The sequence below is a fragment of the Pseudophryne corroboree genome, chromosome 10 (assembly GCF_028390025.1).
Source record: "Pseudophryne corroboree isolate aPseCor3 chromosome 10, aPseCor3.hap2, whole genome shotgun sequence".
Lineage (NCBI taxonomy): Eukaryota > Metazoa > Chordata > Amphibia > Anura > Myobatrachidae > Pseudophryne > Pseudophryne corroboree.
Window position 1 is genome coordinate 298,282,386 of NC_086453.1, and position 19,872 is coordinate 298,302,257.

Genomic DNA, 19,872 nt, shown 5'->3' on the forward strand with positions numbered 1-19,872 from the left:
AACTGGACAAATGGATCTCCAAAGCTACTGCGGGTAAGTCCACATATCTTCCTTCTTCAGCTCCCCCAACCAGAAAGACCTACTCAGGACCACGCAAACCAGCAACTGCCGGTTCTCAGGAACAGAGCTCCAGTTCTGCTTCCTCAAAGCCTTCTGCATGACGGTGGACCCGTGGCCTGGAAGACTGGCAGGTGAGAGCCCGACTAAGAAATTTCAGTCACATCTGGACAACATCATGCCAGGATCTCTGGGTCATAGATCTTAATTCCCAGGGCTACAGACTGGAGTTTCAGGAGCTCCCACCTCACAGATTCTTCAAATCAGGCTTACCAGCTTCACAACCTTACAGGATGCCATTCAAAAACTGGTACAGACTCAGGTCATTGTTCCAGTTCCACCTCATCTGCAAAACAAGGGATATTATTCCAACTTGTTTGTTGTACCGAAACCGGACAGTTCGGTGAGACCGATTTTGAATCTAAAGTCGTTGAACCCGTACTTACGAGTGATCAAATTCAAGATGGAGTCTCTGAGAGCGGTGATCTCAGGTCTGGAGGAGGGGGAATTCCTAGCGTCTCTGGATATCAAGGATGCATACCTTCGCATTCTGATCTGGCCGCCTCACCAAGCTTATCTACGCTTTGCACTACAGGACTGTCACTACCAGTTCCAGGCCCTGACATTTGGTCTCTCCACGGCACCGAGGGTGTTCACCAAGGTGATGGCAGAGATGATGTTTCTCCTTTACAAGCAGGGAGTGAACATAGGCCCTCATTCCGAGTTGTTCGCTCGCAAGCTGCTTTTAGCAGCATTGCACACGCTAAGCCGCCGCCTACTGGGAGTGAATCTTAGCTTATCAAAATTGCAAACGAAAGATTCGCAATATTGCGAAAAGACTTCTCTGTGCAGTTTCTGAGTAGCTCGAGACTTACTCTTCCAGTGCGATCAGTTCAGTGCTTGTCGTTCCTGGTTTGACGTCACAAACACACCCAGCGTTCGCCCAGACACTCCTCTGTTTCTCCAGCCACTCCCGCGTTTATCCCAGAAACTGTAGCGTTTTTTCACACACTCCCATAAAACGGCCTGTTTCCGCCCAGAAACACCCACTTCCTGTCAATCACATTACGATCACCAGAACGAAGAAAAAACCTCGTAATGCCATGAGTAAAATACCAAACTTCATAGCAAATTTACTTGGCGCAGTCGCAGTGCGAACATTGCGCATGCGCAATTAGCGGAAAATCGCTGCGATGCGAAGAAAATTACCGAGCGAACAACTCGGAATGACCACCATAATTCCGTACCTGGACGATCTTCTGATAAAGGCACAATCCAGGGAAAGGTTGTTGAGCACTTTTGGTCTCACAACCAAACTACTCCTGGATCATGGGTGGATTCTAAATCTCCTGAAATCTCATTTAGAGCCAACTCGGAGGCTTCCATTTCTGGGAATGATACTGGACACAGAGTGGCAGAAAGTATTTCTTCCGTTGGAAAGGGCATTTGTAATCCAGTTGATGGTTCGGGATGTCCTGAAGCCAACCCAGATATCGGTGCATCTATGCATTCGCCTTCCGGGCGCTTCAGTACGGAAGGTCTCATGCGAGGCCCTTCCAGTTGGATCTGTTGGACAAATGGTCCTGATCGCATCTTCACATGCACCAGAGGATCCGTCTGTCGCCAAAGGCCAGGATCTCCCTTCTGTGGTGGCTGCAGACTTCTCACCTAATTGAGGGCCGAAGGTTCGTGATTCAGTATTGGATTCTGCTAACCACAGACGCAAGCCTCAGGGGTTGGGGAGCGGTCACCCAGGGGGTGCAGTTTCAAGGTCAAGTCAGGAAGTCATCCTTCCAATCAATATTCTGGAACTCAGGGCTGTATTCAACGCCTTTCTGCAGGCCTCATATCTTCTTCAAGATAGGGCCATTCAGGTTCAGTCGGACAATGTGACGGCAGTAACGTACATAAACCGACAGGGAGGAACGAAAAGCAGAGCAGCAATGTCAGAGGTATCAAGAATTCTCGTCTGCGCTGAAAAACACGCTGTGGCGCTGTCAGCGGTCTTCATTCCAGGAGTAGACAACAGGGAAGCAGACTACCTCAGCAGACACGACCTGCACCCGGAGGAGTGGGGCCTTCACCCAGAGGTGTTCAGGTGCTTGACACATCAATGGGGATGTTCACAAATCGACATGATGGCCTCTCGTCTTAACAAGAATCTCAAGCAGTATTGTTCCAGGTCGAGAGACCCACAGGTTCTATCAGATGGTGTACGTGTTCCCTCCACTTCCGCTGATCCCAACAATTCTCAAAAGAATAAAAAGGGAAAAAATTCAAGCAATTCTCATTGCTCCGGATTGGCCAAGAAGGGCCCGGTACGTGAATCTTCTCGAGATGCTGATCGAAGATCCGTGGCCTCTACCTCTTCGTGAGGATCTTCTGCAACAGGGCCCATTCGTCTATCAAGACCTAACACAGCTACGTTTGACGGCATGGAAGTTGAGTGGCTGATTCTAGCCAGCAGAGGGATTCCTGACAAGGTCATCCCGACTATGATTCAAGCCAGGAAGGGGGTAACGTCTAAACATTACCACCGTATTTGGAAGAAATACGTCTCTTGGTGTGAGAGCAGAAAATATTCTGCGGTGGAATTTCATCTGGGACTTTTCGGGCTTTTTCTGCAGTCGGTTGTTGATGTGGGCCTATGTCTGGGCTCCATAAAAGTCCAGATTTTGTCCTTGTACATTTTTTTTCTTCCTGAGGTCCAGACGTTCTTGAAAGGGGTTCTGCACATCCAGCCTCCCTTGGTATCTCAATTTGGTGTTGCAGTTCCTCCAATCGGACTGGTTTGAATCCTTATAGGAGGCAGACGTAAAATATCTTACGTGGAAAACCGTCACACTGTTGGCCTTGGCTTCTGCAAGACGTGTGTCGGAGCTGGGGGTGTTGTCTTACAAGAGCCCCTATTTAATCTTCCATGAGGATAGAGCCGAACTCAGGACTCGTCAGTAATTTCTTCCTAAGGTGGTGTCGGCGTTTCACATCAACCAACCAATTGTGGTTCCGGTTGTGACCGACACCTCTGTTACTTCAAAGTCTTTGGATGTTGTGAGGGCTTTGAAGGTGTATGTAAAGAGAACAGCTCGTCACAGAAAATCGGACTCGCTGTTTACGAATAAGATTGGGTGTCCTGCTTCAAAGCAGTCAATTGCACGTTGGATCAGGCTTACTATCCAGCATGCTTATTCCACGGCAGGATTGCCGATTCCAGAATCTGTACAGACCCACTCGACTAGGTCAGTGGGTTCTTCTTGGGCAGCTGCCCGTGGTGTCTCGGCCTTACAGCTCTGCCGAGCAGCTACTTGGTCAGGTTCGAACACGTTTGCAAAGTTCTACAAGTTCGATATCTTGGCCTCTTAGGACCTTCAGTTTGGTCAATCAGTTCTGCAGTACCCTCAGCACTCTCCCACTCGGTTTGGGAGCTTTGGTACTTCCCCGTGGTGCTAAATGGATACCCAGTATCCTCTAGAACGTAAGAGAAAATAGGATTTTAATTACCTACCAGTAAATCCTTTTCTTGTAGTCCCTAGAGGATACTGTGCACCCGCCCAGTGCTTCGTTCGTCCTGCTCTGTTACTTGGTTAAGTATTGATGCTTGGTTCAGCTGTTGCTGTACCTGTTCCAAGTTTGGTTAGCTTGGCTTTCCTCTTGTTTGTGTGTGCTGGTTCGGAATCTCACCACTATCCTTTTATATCCTTCTCTCAAAGTATGTCCGTCTCCTCGGGCACAGTTTCCTAGACTGAGTCTGGTAGAGGGAGGAGCCAGCACACACTATCAAATTCTTAAAGTGCCCATGGCTCCTAGTGGACCCATCTGTACCCCATGGTACTAAATGGATCCCCAGTATCCTGGGGATACTACGAGAAAAGGATTTACCGGTAGGTAATTAGAAGCCTATTTTTCATTTTAAAGGTCATACATATACCGTAGTGTTGTACATAAGGGGAGAAATACTGTAGTTACAGGATATATTTACCTAAACACCTACAAGGACACACTTATTGCCACATACTGTAACAATGGTGCAGATACGTGTACATATATGAAATACACATAACTTTGTGCTTTCAGCATTATGCTATATGGGTATTGTATGCTAGCTGGCGGCCCCTCTGTAAATATAGGCATTCCTATTATTGTTCAGAAGAGGTGAATAGATGTCATTTAGTCAAGGCTTGCAGTCTGACATAATGGGGGCCTTGACCTCTTCATTTATTTGAAAATGTAATTACTAATGGTATGCTTGTACATTCAGGTCTTGTCCTCAGTCAGACAACCCACAATGGCAGCGTTTGCAGCTATATCAATACAAGTTAATGATACTAATGTGCTGGATGTGCACCAAGCTGTGAACTGGGCAATCCACTCGCCAAACCTGTACCTGTCGCCCAGTTCTCACCTCCCGCTCACCAGTGCCTTTGATCTGCTAATGTCTGTTATTTTATTCAATTACGTTCTCACATGTTGGGAGCTCTGAGACTTTGTTCTAGTAGAGTATGCCAAATGGTTTGTTTTCGCAGCCACACAATAAGTTTGTGAATGTAGTATACCTTTTATTAGCATAATGAGTCTTGGTGTCATTTGAAGTAATACAATTAAAGACAATATATAGGTTGAGAACCCAAGAAATTAGATTTTTTTTCCCCCTTTAACTTGTAGTCTGTGGCTTTAGAAACAATTTGAAGTAACCGCATAACAACTTGGTTACATAGTATTCATGTTATTTATCTGTTAAACAAATAACGTCCACCCCAGGACAGAGTAAAGCTGCAGGGATTACTGATTTAACATTATTCTGCTTTTGGACTTTTTAGATATTATTTGGTATTGCTATGCTGTTTGAATAGCTGCAGCTTTTAGTGTCATGTCACCCTTTCAATATTTTTGAGATGTCTGGATAGCTCCAATTGTCTAAGGCTCATTCAGCGATTCGACCCTCGCCCGCTTCGTCCCAGCTGTTCCTTTTATTTAGGTAGCCCCACAGGCCTTGCCAAGTGTCCCAGCACGAGCCGCAGTAACGGCCTAACAAAGAAGGGAATCTGCTCGGTCACAAAGTGGCCCTGCTCCCCCGCCAGTTGCATTAGCATTGAGGCTCCTCATTTGCATACATTAGCAGCAGCCTGCTTCTACATCTACGGCATCTATTAGTCCACTTCCAGCCGCTAGTCCCACAGAGCCGCCTTTTTCTGCAAGCCGAGATTTGAACTCCAGTATGAGCTGTGGGCTACGGAGACAGATTCCAGCTTTGGCAGACAGAGGCGCACCTTTCTCACTACTGTTAGTAAATCTGCAGGTGCAATTTCTACTTGGCTTCTCTTCCTTGGTACTTCTATTTATCTATATTTTCTTGTTTTAGGAAATAGATAAAATGGAGCAGTTGGAAAGCAAACTGCACTCCTACAGCATGTTCGGCCTTCCTAAGCTGCCCCAGCAGATGTGTTTTGATCAGGATTCATGGGAAGAGGAGGAAGATGATACAAATCTCAGCCTTGAAGATAGCTGGCAGGAAATCATTGAGGTTCCGGAGGTAAAATAAATAAATAAATATCCCAATACTAATATGTATAGCATCCATCTGGTATATAATCATAGTGTGTCATTTTTTTTTTTTTTAAATGAAGATTAAGGGGTCTGTGTACTAAGCCTTGGAGAGAGATAAAGTGGATGGAGATGAAGTACCAGCCAACCAGCTCCTGTTATTTTTCAAACGCACTGTAACATGGCAATTAGGAGCTGATTGGCTGGTGATTTATCTCAATTCACTTTATCTCTCTCCAAGGCTTAGTAAATAGACCCATAAAATTATTAAAGGGTATCGGTCAGCTGCATGGAGGTGGTTATTTTGTTAGATGGTTCACTAGCACTTAGGGGAACATTTACTAAGCAGTGATAAGAGCGGAGAAGTGAGCCAGTGTAGAAATTTCCCCATCAACCAATCAGCAGCTCTGTATCATTTTACAGTATGCAAATTATAGATGTTACTTCAGTGCTGATTGGTTGCCATGGGCAACTTCTCCACTGGCTCACTTATCCGCTCTTATCACTGCTTAGTAAATGTACCCCTTAGTAACATAACTGGCATGTATAGGCTGTATCTGATGAATAGTGGTTCACACTACAAAACTGCAGATCAGAAAGGGTACATACTTTGAAGTCATTTATGTTGTAAGCAAAGCTTATGGCCATGGCTGCATCCAATCACAGTGCTCAAATAATGGGGTCTACTGTATGTACTAAACTTGGAGAGTGATAAAGTGAAGAGGAAGAGAGATAAAGGGGTCTATTTACTAAACCTTTTGGAGAGATAAAGTGGATGGAGATAAAGTACCAGCCAGTCAGCACCTAACTGCCATGTTACAGGCTGTGTTTTAAAAAATAACAGTTAGGAGCTGATTGGCTGGTACTTTATTTCCGTCCACTTTATCTCTCTCCAAAGCTTAGTAAATTGAGCCAAGGTACCAGCTCCTTACTGCCATGTTACAGGCTGGGTTTGAAAAATGACAGTTAGGAGTTGGTTGGTTGGTAATATGGGGAAGGGGGGGGTATTCAATTGAAGTCGGAAACTGCCGTCTTGTCGGAAAGACGGCAGTTTCCGACTTTTTTAGGTCGGAAGGGGTTTCCGACAAGTCGAAAAACACGTGGATAGGCGGATTAGCTGCATATCCACATGTTTTGTCGGATTCCACAGCCAAATCCGGCTTTAAAAACAGTCGGATTGGCATTGTCGTGAGCGGACAACTCTTCATGGAATACCAGATGTCTGATCCTTTCCGTCGGAAAGGATCCGACACCTATTGAATACACCCCTATGTCTACTTTATCTCTGTCCAAGGCTTAGTACGTAGACCCCAGTATATCATAAAGTTCATTAAACATGTTTTTTTATTTCCATTTGTATCTCTTACCTTTTCACAATCAACCCAGGTTTTTGACATTTTAATTTCTGCATCCCATTTACCTTGTGTATGGTCATTTTACTGAAGCTAGAATTAAAATTAAGGCAAGTTACACTAACCGCACCCACCACTAACTTTGCTCACCACTGTTCTAGATAAATCACTGGATTTGATTGCTTATATATATAGTTGTCTGCTGAACTTTGAGAGGTGCACATGATCTGAATTGTACTTTATTTTCACCATTCTAAGAAGGCTCAGAAGGCCTTTTGCTGTATCCAAAGGTTCAGTTGGAGATAATATTTACCATTAATACTGGGGATAAAACTTTTTATTTTTAACCGCTTTGGCGGGAACACGTCATACTGTAGTTGAGGACTCCCATATATTACAGAGCTGCTTCATTTTATTTCTCTAACGTCCTTGAGGATGCTGGGACTCCGTAAGGACCATGGGGAATAGACGGGCTCCGCAGGAGATAGGGCACTTTAAGAAAGCTTTGGACTCTGGGTGTGCACTGGCTCCTCCCTCTATGCCCCTCCTCCAGTCCTCAGTTTTACACTGTGCCCAGAGCAAGATGGGTGCACTGCAGAGAGCTCTCCAGAGTTCTCTGCCTAGAAGCATTTTTGTTTGGATTTTTTTTTCTACCTTTTACTACTTTTTCACAGGGAGCACTGCTGGCAACAGGCTCCCTGCATCGAGGGACTGAGGAGAGAGGAGCAGACCTTCTTGTCAAAGATAGGCTCTGCTTCCTCGGCTACTGGACACCATTAGCTCCGGAGGGGGTGAACGCAGGTTCTTACTGGGCGTCCACCCCCGGAGCCGCGCCGCCGTTTTCCTCACAGAGCTAGAAGTACAGAAGACAGAAGTCGTCAGGCGGCAGAAGCCTTCAGCTTCACTGAGGTAACGCACAGCACTGCAGCTGTGCGTCATTGCTCCCATACACCTCACATACTCTGGTCACTGTAAGGATGCAGGGCGCAGGGTGGGGGGCGCCCTGGGCAGCAGTATAAACCTCTGCATGGCAAAAAGACTATATACATGTACAGGTGGGCTCTGTACATGTATATAAAAGAGCCCCCGCCATATTTTACTAAGTTTGAGCGGGACAGAAGCCCGCCGCCGAGGGGGCGGGGCTTCTCCCCCAGCACTCACCAGCCCCATTTTCTCTCCACAGCACTGCTGAGAGGAAGCTCCCCGGACTCTCCCCTGCTTACACACGGTGAAAGGGTGCTTAAAAGAGAGGGGGGGGGGGGGGGCACATAATTGGCGGTTTACATATTATACAGCGCTGCTGGGGAAAAACATTTTGTGTTGGTCTCCAGGGTTATTGCGCTGGGGTGTGTGCTGGCATACTCTCTCTCTCTGTCTCTCCAAAGGGCCTTGACAGGGATACTGTCTTCAGGAAAGGGGTTCCCTGTGTGTGTGTGAAGTGTGTCAGTACGCGTGTGTCGACATGTTTGACGAGGAAGGCTCGCTTAATGTGGAGGGGGAGTGCTTGAATGTCAGGTCGCCGTCGGCAACGCCGACACCGGAATGGGTGGATATGCTGAATGTCTTGAATGCAAATGTCAATCTATTGCATAAAAGATTAGACAAGGCAGAAGCTAGGGATCAGTCAGGTAGCCAGTCCATGCCTGTCCCTGGGGCGCCAGGTCCTTCGGGGTCTCAGAAGCGCACCATATCCCAGATCGATGACACAGATACCGACACAGATACTGACTCTAGTGTCGACTATGAAGATGCAAAATTACAGCCGAAGGTGGCTAAGGGTATACGGTACATGATTATTGCCATTAAAGAGGTTTTGCATATTACTGAGGAACCCCCTGTCCCTGACACGAGGGTACACATGTATAAAGGGAAAAAGCCTGAAGTCACTTTTCCATCCTCATTTGAATTAAGTGACTTGTGCGAAAAGGCTTGGGAATCTCCGGATAGGAGACCACAAGTTCCCAAAAGGATTCTCATGGCGTATCCTTTTCCACAAACTGATAGGATACGCTGGGAATCTTTGCCAAAAGTTGACAAGGCGCTGACACGTTTGTCCAAAAAGGGGGCACTGCCTTCTCAGGATACGGCTTCCCTCAAGGAACCTGCTGATCGCAGGCAGGAAATTACCTTAAAGCACATTTACAATCATTCCGGTACTATTGCTCGACCGGCTATGGCGTCGGCCTGGGTTTGTAGTGCGGTTGTGGCATGGGCAGATTCCTTATCTACGGAAATTGACACCTTAGGTAGGGACGCCATTCAAATGACCATAGAGCATATCAGAGATGCTGCCTTGTATACGAGGGATGCTCAGAGAGACATTTGTTTATTAAGCTCCAGAATAAATGCTATGTCTATTTCTGCTAGGCGGCTCTTGTGGACCCAACGGTGGACAGGAGATGCCGATTCAAAGCGGCATATGGAGTCCTTGCCTTACAAAGGGGTGGAGTTGTTTGGAGACGGCCTCTCGGATATTGTCTCTACGGCTACGGCTGGTAAGTCAAATTTCTTACCTTATGTCCCCCCGCAGCATTAAAAAAAAAGGCACCTCATTATCAAATGCAGTCCTTCGTTCCAATAAACACAAGAAGGTACGTGGATCATCCTTTGTTGCCAGAGGGAAAGGAAGGGGGGAAAAGCTGCACACAGCTAGTTCCCAAGAGCAGAAGTCCTCCCCTGCATCTGCAAAGTCCACCGCATGACGCTGGGGCTTTCCGAGGTGGGGCAGATCTGGTGGGGGCTCATCTTCGGTTTTTCAGCCACGTCTGGGTTCACTCGCAGGTGGATCCCTGGGCATTAGAGATTGTTTCTCAGGGATACAGGCTGGAATTCGAAGACTTGCCTCCTCGCCGATTTTTCAAATCGGCTCTGCCGGCTTCCCCGTCAGAGAGGGAGCTAGTGTTGGCAGCAATCCAAAAATTGTATATTCAACAGGTGATTGTCACAGTTCCTCATCTCCAGCAAGGAGAGGGATATTACTTAACCCTGTTTGTGGTCCCGAAACCGGACGGTTCGGTCAGACCCATTTTAAACCTGAAATCTCTGAACCTGTACTTGAAGAGGTTCAAGTTCAAAATGGAATCACTCAGGGCGGTCATCGCCAGCCTGGAGGGGGGGGATTGGATGGTGTCCCTGGACATAAAGGATGCTTACCTTCATGTTCCGATATTCCCCCCGCATCAGGCGTTCCTGAGATTTGCAGTGCAGGACTGTCACTACCAATTTCAGACGTTGCCGTTTGGGCTTTCCACAGCCCCGAGAATTTTCACCAAGGTAATGGCGGAAATGATGGTGCTCCTGCGCAGGCAGGGGGTCACAATTATCCCATACTTGAACGATCTCCTCATAAAGGCGAGATCTCGGGAGAGGTTGCTGGACAGCGTGTCTCTGTCCATGAAGACGTTGCAGATACACGGCTGGATTCTCAATATACCGAAGTCCCAGCTAGTCCCTACAACGCGTCTGACCTTTTTGGGGCTGATTCTAGACACAGACCAGAAAAAGGTTTTTCTTCCGATCGAAAAGGTTCAGGAACTCATAGCCATGGTCAGGAACCTATTAAAACCAAAAAAGGTTTCAGTGCATCATTGCACGCGGGTCCTGGGGAAGATGGTGACTTCCTACGAGGCCATCCCTTTCGGCAGGTACCGTGCGAGGACTTTTCAATGGGACCTCTTGGACAAGTGGTCCGGGTCCCATTTACAAATGCATCAAAGGATCACCCTGTCTCCCAGGACCAGGGTATCTCTCCTGTGGTGGCTGAACAGTGCTCACCTACTAGAAGGTCGCAGGTTCGGCATTCAGGACTGGGTCCTGGTGACCACGGATGCAAGCCTCCGAGGCTGGGGAGCAGTGACACTGGGAAGAAATTTCCAAGGTCTCTGGTCAAGCCTAGAGTCTTGTCTCCACATCAACGTCCTGGAGTTGAGGGCCATATACAACGCCCTGCGTCAAGCGGAGGAATTGCTTCGGAGAAAACTGGTTCTGATTCAGTCAGACAATGTCACGGCAGTGGCTCATATAAACCGCCAAGGCGGAACAAGGAGCAGAATGGCCATGGCAGAAGCGACCAGGATTCTACGCTGGGCGGAAGGCCATGTAAGCGCGCTATGAGCGGTGTTCATCCCGGGGGTTGACAACTGGGCGGCGGACTTCCTCAGCAGGCACGACCTGGATCCGGGAGAGTGGGGACTTCATCAAGAAGTCTTCGCACAGATCGTTGGGGACTGCCTCAAATCGACATGATGGCATCCCGTCTCAACAAAAAGCTAAAGCGGTATTGCGCCAGGTCAAGGGACCCTCAGGCGGTAGCGGTAGACGATAATATATTATAAGAAAAACGTCTGCGCTTAGGGTGTTGCAAAAGGGTGTAAATTACGGAGAGTTGACAGTCTTCTATATAAAATTGTTTATTATAGTGTTAAATACATCAACAGCAAATAAAATTAACCATATGTAAAAAGATGAATATCTATACTCTAAAACACCGTTGTATGAACACACAGTATCAATCAAAGCTTGTGTATAGTATTCCCCTGATTCAGGGTATAAGGTTGATACTCTTTGAAATTGTAACAATAATGTAACTAAATAGTTACAATTTTACTCTCTACAGTTTATTGTAACTAAAATATATAAAAGCAGCAGAACTTTTTCTCCAGTAATAGGAGAAGAAAGGAGGGCCCAGCGGTCAAATATACAATGAGCAATATGCAATATTACCTCTCCTAGGGGCTGGTATTACCGAGCGTCCTCGGTAAAGTCCTATATAGAGCCCACAGTGTGATGCTAGGGAGAGAAATTCAATGAGGGAGTGATTATCCAAGCTTGCTCCTTAATCTGTAAGTCCCGGATGCAGGACAGATGCCTGTATATTCCCTTGGGCTGGTGGAAATCCTTTTATTGCCCTAGATGTAGGGAATCACACATCTTCCAAGACATCAGAGGAGCACACGCTGTGGCCACTAATTGCGGAGAAGATGCACAGGTGTAACGTTAGCCGGAGCCGTTGCTGGCACTGAATTACAAGGACTGAAGCGCTGTCCCACGGCCGAATGTAGCCGTTTAGATGATACAGGCTGGCGCTGTCCCACAGCCAGATATTACCGTCAGATGATACGGGCTGGCGTTATCCCACAGCCAGACACAGCCGTCAGATGATGCAGGCTGGCGATGTCCCGCGGCCAATTGCAGCCGTCAGACAATACAGGCTGGTGCCGTACAGAGACCGTAATGGAGCCACCGTGCAGACAAATGAGCTCTCTGCTATAGGCAAAGTTCCTTAGAGCTGTAGTGCCGGTGAATCAGAGTAGAAAGGGAGGAGCCTAACGCGTTTCGTCACGATTAACGTGACTTTTTCAAAGGAATACCACCTCCACTGTGTTCATCCTATATATAGCATTAATAAACATGCAGCCAAGTGCGGCTGATAAAAACTGATTAAAACAAAAACAAGAAGGTCAACTCTCCATTATTTTACATTGATAGCTATCAGTGCATTCGTTTACTAAGGTTTAAGTATACATATAAATGTATGCAGATGCGATTTACCATATGAAAACGAAAAAAAGGAAAAGAAAAGGAGGAATAAAAAGAAAAAAGAAAAAAGCAATAGAAGGGAAACAAAAGAATGTTATGCTTTTTTGTTTTAATGATTTACAATTTAATTCATACTAAATAAATAAACAAATATTGTAAATTCAGTGTCGGATGATATGCGATGGCACAGAAGAGCGAGGGTAACATGAGATCCAGTTTTGCATAGATCATACTAAGAATAATATTAGTCATTCACGGCATAATAAGAAGGAGACACAGAGTAATATATGCATTTTTAAGTAATTAATTATATTTATTTATAAATTCATGTTTTATTACCATTTATTAGATTTATATTTGCCCAATATTACCTTAAATATAAGGAAATTATGGATAGATTGGTTTAGTCAATGCTAGTTAAATAGCGGTAGACGCTCTGGTGACACCTTGGGTGTTCAGATCGGTTTATGTGTTTTCTCCTCTTCCTCTCATACCCAAGGTGTTGAGAATAATACGAAGAAGCAGGGTCAGAACAATACTCATAGTCCGGACTGGCCACGGAGGACTTGGTATCCGGAGCTGCAAGAGTTGCTCGCAGGGGATCCGTGGCCTCTTCCTCTAAGGCAGGACCTGCTGCGGCAGGGGCCCTGTCTGTTCCAAGACTTACCGCGGCTGCGTTTGACGGCATGGCGGTTGAACGCCGGATCCTAGCGGAAAAAGGGATTCCGGAGGAAGTCATTCCTACCCTGATCAAGGCTAGGAAAGACGTGACGTTAAAACATTATCACCGTATATGGCGGAAATATGTTTCTTGGTGTGAGGCCAGAGCTGCTCCTACGGAGGAGTTCCATTTGGGCCGTCTACTTCACTTCCTTCAAACAGGAGTGACTTTGGGCCTAAAATTAGGGTCCATAAAGGTCCAGATTTCGGCCTTATCCATTTTCTTTCAAAGAGAATTGGCCTCTATTCCTGAAGTACAGACCTTTGTGAAGGGAGTGCTGCATATTCAGCCTCCTTTTGTGCCTCCGGTGGCGCCTTGGGATCTTAACGTGGTGTTACGTTTCCTCAAGTCACCTTGGTTTGAACCACTCAAAACTGTGGAGTTGAAATACCTCACGTGGAAAGTGGTCATGTTGTTGGCGTTAGCTTCGGCAAGACGTGTTTCCGAATTGGCGGCTTTATCACATAAAAGCCCATACTTGGTTTTTCACGTGGATAGGGCAGAGTTGAGGACTTGCCCTCACTTTCTGCCAAAAGTGGTCTCATCTTTTCATGTGAACCAACCTATTGTCGTGCCTGTGGCTACACGGGACTTGGAGGATTCCGAGTCCCTGGATGTAGTCAGGGCTTTGAAGATTTATGTGACCAGAACGGCTAGAATCAGGAAGACTGAAGCTTTGTTCGTTCTGTATGCGGCCAACAAGGTTGGCGCTCCTGCTTCAAAGCAGACTATTGCTCGCTGGATCTGTAACACGATTCAGCAGGCGCATTTTATGGCAGGATTGCCGTTACTGAAATCGGTTAAGGCCCACTCCACTAGGAAAGTGGGCTCTTCTTGGGCGGCTGCCCGAGGGGTCTCGGCATTACAGTTGTGCCGAGCAGCTACTTGGTCGGGGACAAACACCTTTGCAAAGTTCTATAAGTTTGATACCCTGGCTGAGGAGGAACTCCTGTTTGCTCAATCGGTGCTGCAGAGTCATCCGCACTCCTCCCGCCCGTTTGGGAGCTTTGGTATAATCCCCATGGTCCTTACGGAGTCCCAGCATCCTCAAGGACGTTAGAGAAAATAAGATTTTACTTACCGGTAAATCTATTTCTCGTAGTCCATAGAGGATGCTGGGCGCCCTTCCCAAGTGCGGAGTTCTTCTGCAAGACTGGTATATAGTTATTGCTTACATAAGGGTTATGTTATAGTTTTTCGGTGGAACCGTGGCTATGTTGTTGTTCATACTGTTAACTGGGTAAGTTTATCACAAGTTATACGGTGTGATTGGTGTGGCTGGTATGGATCTCGCCCTTAGATTTACAAAAATCCTTCCTCGTACTGTCCATCTCCTCTGGGCACAGTTTCCCTAACTGAGGTCTGGAGGAGGGGCATAGAGGGAGGAGCCAGTGTACACCCAGAGTCCAAAGCTTTCTTAAAGTGCCCTATCTCCTGCGGAGCCCGTCTATTCCCCATGGTCCTTACGGAGTCCCAGCATCCTCAACGGACTACGAGAAATAGATTTACTGGTAAGTAAAATCTTATTATTTCACCATACCACTTATCATTTGGTACTATGTCTGTATAACTTGGTCTAAATAAAGTATCTACCAACTTTTCTTCAGTTTTTGAGCATTCTGATCTAATACGCCTGATGAAGTCCCGTTAAGGGACGAAACGCGTTGGGTTGCTCTATTGTTCCGTTACATATGGAATTGCTGATAAAAGAAACTGAATGAGTAAAAAGAATACTTTTGAAGACTTCTTCATGTAAAAAATATACAGAGACTGTTTTATGCTGTATTTCTGTATTTTTATGAATAAATGCTGTATTGTTTTTACATTATGATGTGTTTTTATACGGTACATTTTCAATAGCGCCCTCAGATCTGTTTTTTCTAGTTGCTGTTTGTGAACCTGACTAACAGGAGGTTCTTCTAGAGGTGCTGCTCTTCTCTACCGTAGCGCTGTTGGGTACTTCCTTTTTTCTTTTTATATAAATATATATATATATCTATCTATATATATATATATATATATATATATATATCTTCTTTTAATTTGAGACTTTAGAGCAGTTCCAAAGTTTCATGTTAAAGGTTGTGGAGAGTTTTTCTGCTGGTCTAGAGCAGATCCATATCTACAGGTTACTGTTGGATGGTGGCGCAGGCTGGCTGAGCTTGCTGATCTAGAATATATCTGCATTTGCAGTTTAGTGGGGGATAGTGCTGATCTAGACAAGACCCATAGCTATAAGTTACTGCTCAGTTGTGTTGGAGAGCAGGTCTGTAAGTAGAGGTAAATGGAGCATATTGATGGAGCCTGGGTTTGCTGATCTAGAATATATCTGTAGTTAGAGGTATTGCCTAACGACATTGAAGGTAGGGTCACTGAACAAGAGCTGATGCGTAGCCAGAGGTAAATGATGATGGAACCATGGCTGCTGATAATCATTAGATCTGTATCTAGAGGTCAGTGGTGGTGGAGTCTGGGGTCTGTTCCAGAGCATCCCTGTAACTGCAGGAGAATGCTGGATTTTCTGACATGATTCTTGATATTTGTTCCTGCAGACGTTAACAAGACGACAGTGCCACCAGCAGGAGGCCATTTGGGAGCTGATACACACAGAAGCCACATATATTAAGAAACTGAAGGTTATAACAGATGTGAGTATTCCTAAATATGCTGAATTTTACACACACACACACACATGAGATGATTTGGAGTGGGACATGTTTTATATAAAATGGTGGGGGGGGGGGGGGGAGAGGCTTTTTGTGCAGTATGCTCAGCTACTGCATCAGGAGAGAACAGTAGTGTATGCACCAGGTTTACTCCAGGAGACAACAGTAGTATGTGTGCCCGGGTAACACCAGGAGACAATAGCAGTATGTGTGCCCGGGTAACACCAGGAGAGAACAGTAGTATATGTGCCTGGGTTACACCAGGAGAGAACAGCAGTATATGTGTCTGGGTTACACAAGGACACAACAGTAGTATATGTGCCTGAGTTACACAAGGAGACAACAGTAGTATATGTGTCTGGGTTGCACCAGGAGAGAACAGTAGTATATGTGCCTGGGTTACACCAGGAGACAACAGTAGTATGTGTGCCTGGGTTACACCAGGAGAGAACAGTAGTATCTGTGCCTGGGTTACACCAAGAGAGAACAGTAGTATATGTGCCTGGGTTACACCAGGAGAGAACAGTAGTATATGTGCCTGGGTTACACCAGGAGAGAACAGTAGTATCTGTGCCTGGGTTACACCAAGAGAGAACAGTAGTATATGTGCCTGGGTTACACCAGGAGAGAACAGTAGTATATGTGCCTGGGTTACACCAGGAGAGAACAGTAGTATATGTGCCTGGGTTACACCAGGAGAGAACAGTAGTATATATGCCTGGGTTACACCAGGAGAGAACAGTAGTATATGTGCCTGGGTTACACCAGGAGAGAACAGTAGTACATGTGCCTGGGTTACACCAGGAGAGAACAGTAGTATGTTGTCCTGGGTTACACCAGGAGACAACAGTAGTATGTGTGCCCGGGTTACACCAGGAGAGAACAGTAGTATATGTGCCTGGGTTACACAAGGAGACAACAGTAGTATATGTGCCTGGGTTACACCAAGAGTTTGAGCAAAGAAAGACGCTTCATCAGCACAAAGGCCCTCATTCCGAGTTGTTCGCTCGCTAGCTGCTTTTAGCAGCAGTGCACACGCTAGGCCGCCGCCCTCTGGGAGTGTATCTTAGCTTAGCAGAAGTGCGAACGAAAGATTAGCAGAACTGCTCGAAAATCTTTTCCTGCAGTTTCTGAGTAGCTCCGGACCTACTCCTAGATTGCGATCAGCTCAGTCCGTTTAGTTCCTGCTTTGACGTCACAAACATGCCCTGCGTTCGGCTAGCCACTCCCCCGTTTCCCCAGCCACTCCTACGTTTTAGCCTGACACGCCTTCGTTTTTTAGCACACTCCCGGAAAACGGTCAGTTTCCGCCCAGACACCCACTTCCTGTCAATCACACACAGATCAGCAGAGCGACTGAAAAGCGTTGCTCACCCCTGTGTAAAATTGCTAAGTTTTGTGTGAATTTACTTGGCGCGTGCGCCCTGCGGCCCATACGCATGCGCAGAACAGCCGGTTTTTAGCCTGATTGCTATGCTGCGAAAAATGGCAGCGAGCGATCAACTCGGAATGAGGGCCAATATTACTCACTGTGAGATGGGCAGCCACCCAAATCAAACTTTTTTTTTTTATCTTCAGCTGTTCCTGTGTTGCCTGCTGAATCTCCAGGAGTCTGGACTATTGTGTGAGGTAAGCATTAGGACTGATCACTCATGTGACTGTGGAACATTTTATGTATCAGTATAAGATTCACACACAAAAAAAAAAAATAATAATAATAATTTCTTAAGAATTTGGATTTTTGCAAAAAGGGAAAACAACATCCATATGTTTCATTATTGAGGCTCTGTAATGTTAATTTCTTTATACTTTAACTTTGTTGTGAAAGGTGGAGCCGGAGAAATTGTTCAGCAACGTTCAGGAGATCATTCAGCTTCATCGGACACTCTGGGCCAGCATCATGGTTCCAGTCCTGGAGAAGACTAGGAAAAGCAGAAGCTTGCTAAATCCCATGGACTTTCAGAAAGGCTTCAAAATGGTACTTCAGAATTATACAGGTTCAACATGGCCCATGTCCTTCTAAGAACCATTTGGTGCATTGTCAGTGACGTCTCAAGAAGTAACTCAATGTAGCAGCCACAGGGGTTCTAGACTCAAATCAAGCATTTATAAAGTCTCATAATAACAAACAACAGCTGGTAATAATAGAATAACAAAATTCAAATTGCCAATATGGGGTGGACTCAGTTGCGGGCAATGCCTGTAATGTGCTGTTGCAACGGTGCATAAACACCGGGAGCAGTACACCAAATCGCCCACATTGCAACCCAATTTTGCCCTAAAACTGCAAACTTAACCTTAGAGGTGCTCCAAAAATACACAACCCCAGGCTACCATAAGTGCGCAGTAGATCGCGGGCCTTGATGGAATCGCCCCCCCAGGAGTAGTATCAAAGACAACTTTTTTTGTAATCCCCCTGTCTGCCTACTCATTACCTATAGTCTTGCAGTATATGGCCAGTATATTGAACAATAGAATGCATTTTTAATACTTGCTGTTACGAGTTTACCAGAATATATATTTTCACAGTAGCGGCACATTTGACCTATGACATTATTTTATTTATTATAAATTGTTTTATTTCTAAATATATATTTATATAGACAACTGTAAATAAAGCCTTTGGGTCCCCATTTTTCTTAACAACGTTTCAGAACCATTTACTTTATTTCTTTCATCAGGATAGATAGATATATAGTGAGTGACACATATCTTTCTCTTCTCTTTTATTCTGCAGTTTGAATCCCTTTTCAAGCCATATATCCGATATTGTATGGAAGAAGAAGGCTGTATGGAATATATGAGAAATCTGCATCGTGACAATGACGTGTTTCGAGCGTACGTAACGGTAAGTGCTTATTTCGTACCACCAAATACGATCACTGCTCTGGTTTATCGCTGAGATTTGCAAAGTACATTGAGATGGATCTAATTTAGTTGTATTTGTTTTTTAAACTGCAGAATTTTTATTAGATAAGCTTTGCTTAGCAGCTCTTGATAGATCTCTTGTAACGCATAAAGTTGAGTTTTGTTTGTGTTTATATGGATACTGACTTTATTACACTTTCTTTCTACAGTAGTTCACTGCTCCATTTACTGAACACATTTCTCGGCAATATGTTGTTAGCAGGGAACAATAATATTATATTGTATTACTGTAACTGGCTCATCTTTGTCTCTCCAGTGGGCTGAGAAACACAAGCAATGCAATCGCCTGAAGCTGAGTGACATGTTAGTGAAGCCACATCAGCGCCTCACTAAGTACCCTCTGCTGCTAAAGTCAATCCTAAAGAAGACGGACGACCCTCAAATCAGAGAGTCAATCATCGTTATGGTAAGTGATGCCCTCCTAAACTTACAGAGTCCATAGTAACTGATTGTAAGAGTCGGCACATGTGTCATCAGCATGCAATCAGTGCTCCATCTGAGAAAATGTTATATATATATATATATATCTATATATATATCTATATATCGCTGACTATGGGAATTAACTGCAACCTGTCTTTTTATGAAAGAAAAGATACAAAATTTATACAATATAAACCCAATTCACTTTTGGTTGTAAGCACAGATCTCTGCATGCAGTATATATGTTGATGCAGTGAGGTTGACGTTAAATACTGCCCCTAGTGTCCAGGTTATCACAGTGCAGTGGTTTATTGTAAATTTGTCCCTTGCCAATCAACTGTTGCTTGCAATGCTTAATTTACAAGAGAAAATCCCGCACCTGGAGTTTGTAATAGCAATAGATTTTAATATTGGGAATTATATATTTAGTTCTTAATGTGCATAACACATATATATGTGAATATCGGTGCTACCCACTGATCCAAAAATATATAGAAAAGAAAAATTGTAGCAGGGATCAGTTTCTTGGGGTGCACTCCATCCCATTTACTAATAATTTCATAGATTCATTACTGAGTACATATTCTCAAACGAAGATGACCAATATCCACGTGGAATATTCCTAACTTATGTTCCACCTATGATA

The 19,872-nt window shown here is 45.2% G+C and overlaps 1 protein-coding gene across 5 annotated transcripts in view; it reads left to right on the forward strand.

Moving 5' to 3' along the window:
* Window positions 1–19,872, forward strand: part of PLEKHG5 (pleckstrin homology and RhoGEF domain containing G5) — a 691,870-nt gene that overhangs the window by 636,196 nt on the left and 35,802 nt on the right. For all 5 annotated transcript variants that reach the window (XM_063943408.1, XM_063943407.1, XM_063943410.1 and 2 more), the window contains 6 exons: window positions 5,417–5,587; window positions 15,762–15,857; window positions 17,454–17,504; window positions 17,704–17,853; window positions 18,613–18,723; window positions 19,060–19,209. In XM_063943408.1, the coding sequence (XP_063799478.1) occupies window positions 5,417–5,587; window positions 15,762–15,857; window positions 17,454–17,504; window positions 17,704–17,853; window positions 18,613–18,723; window positions 19,060–19,209 (729 nt within the window). The remainder of the gene's footprint in view (window positions 1–5,416; window positions 5,588–15,761; window positions 15,858–17,453; window positions 17,505–17,703; window positions 17,854–18,612; window positions 18,724–19,059; window positions 19,210–19,872) is intronic.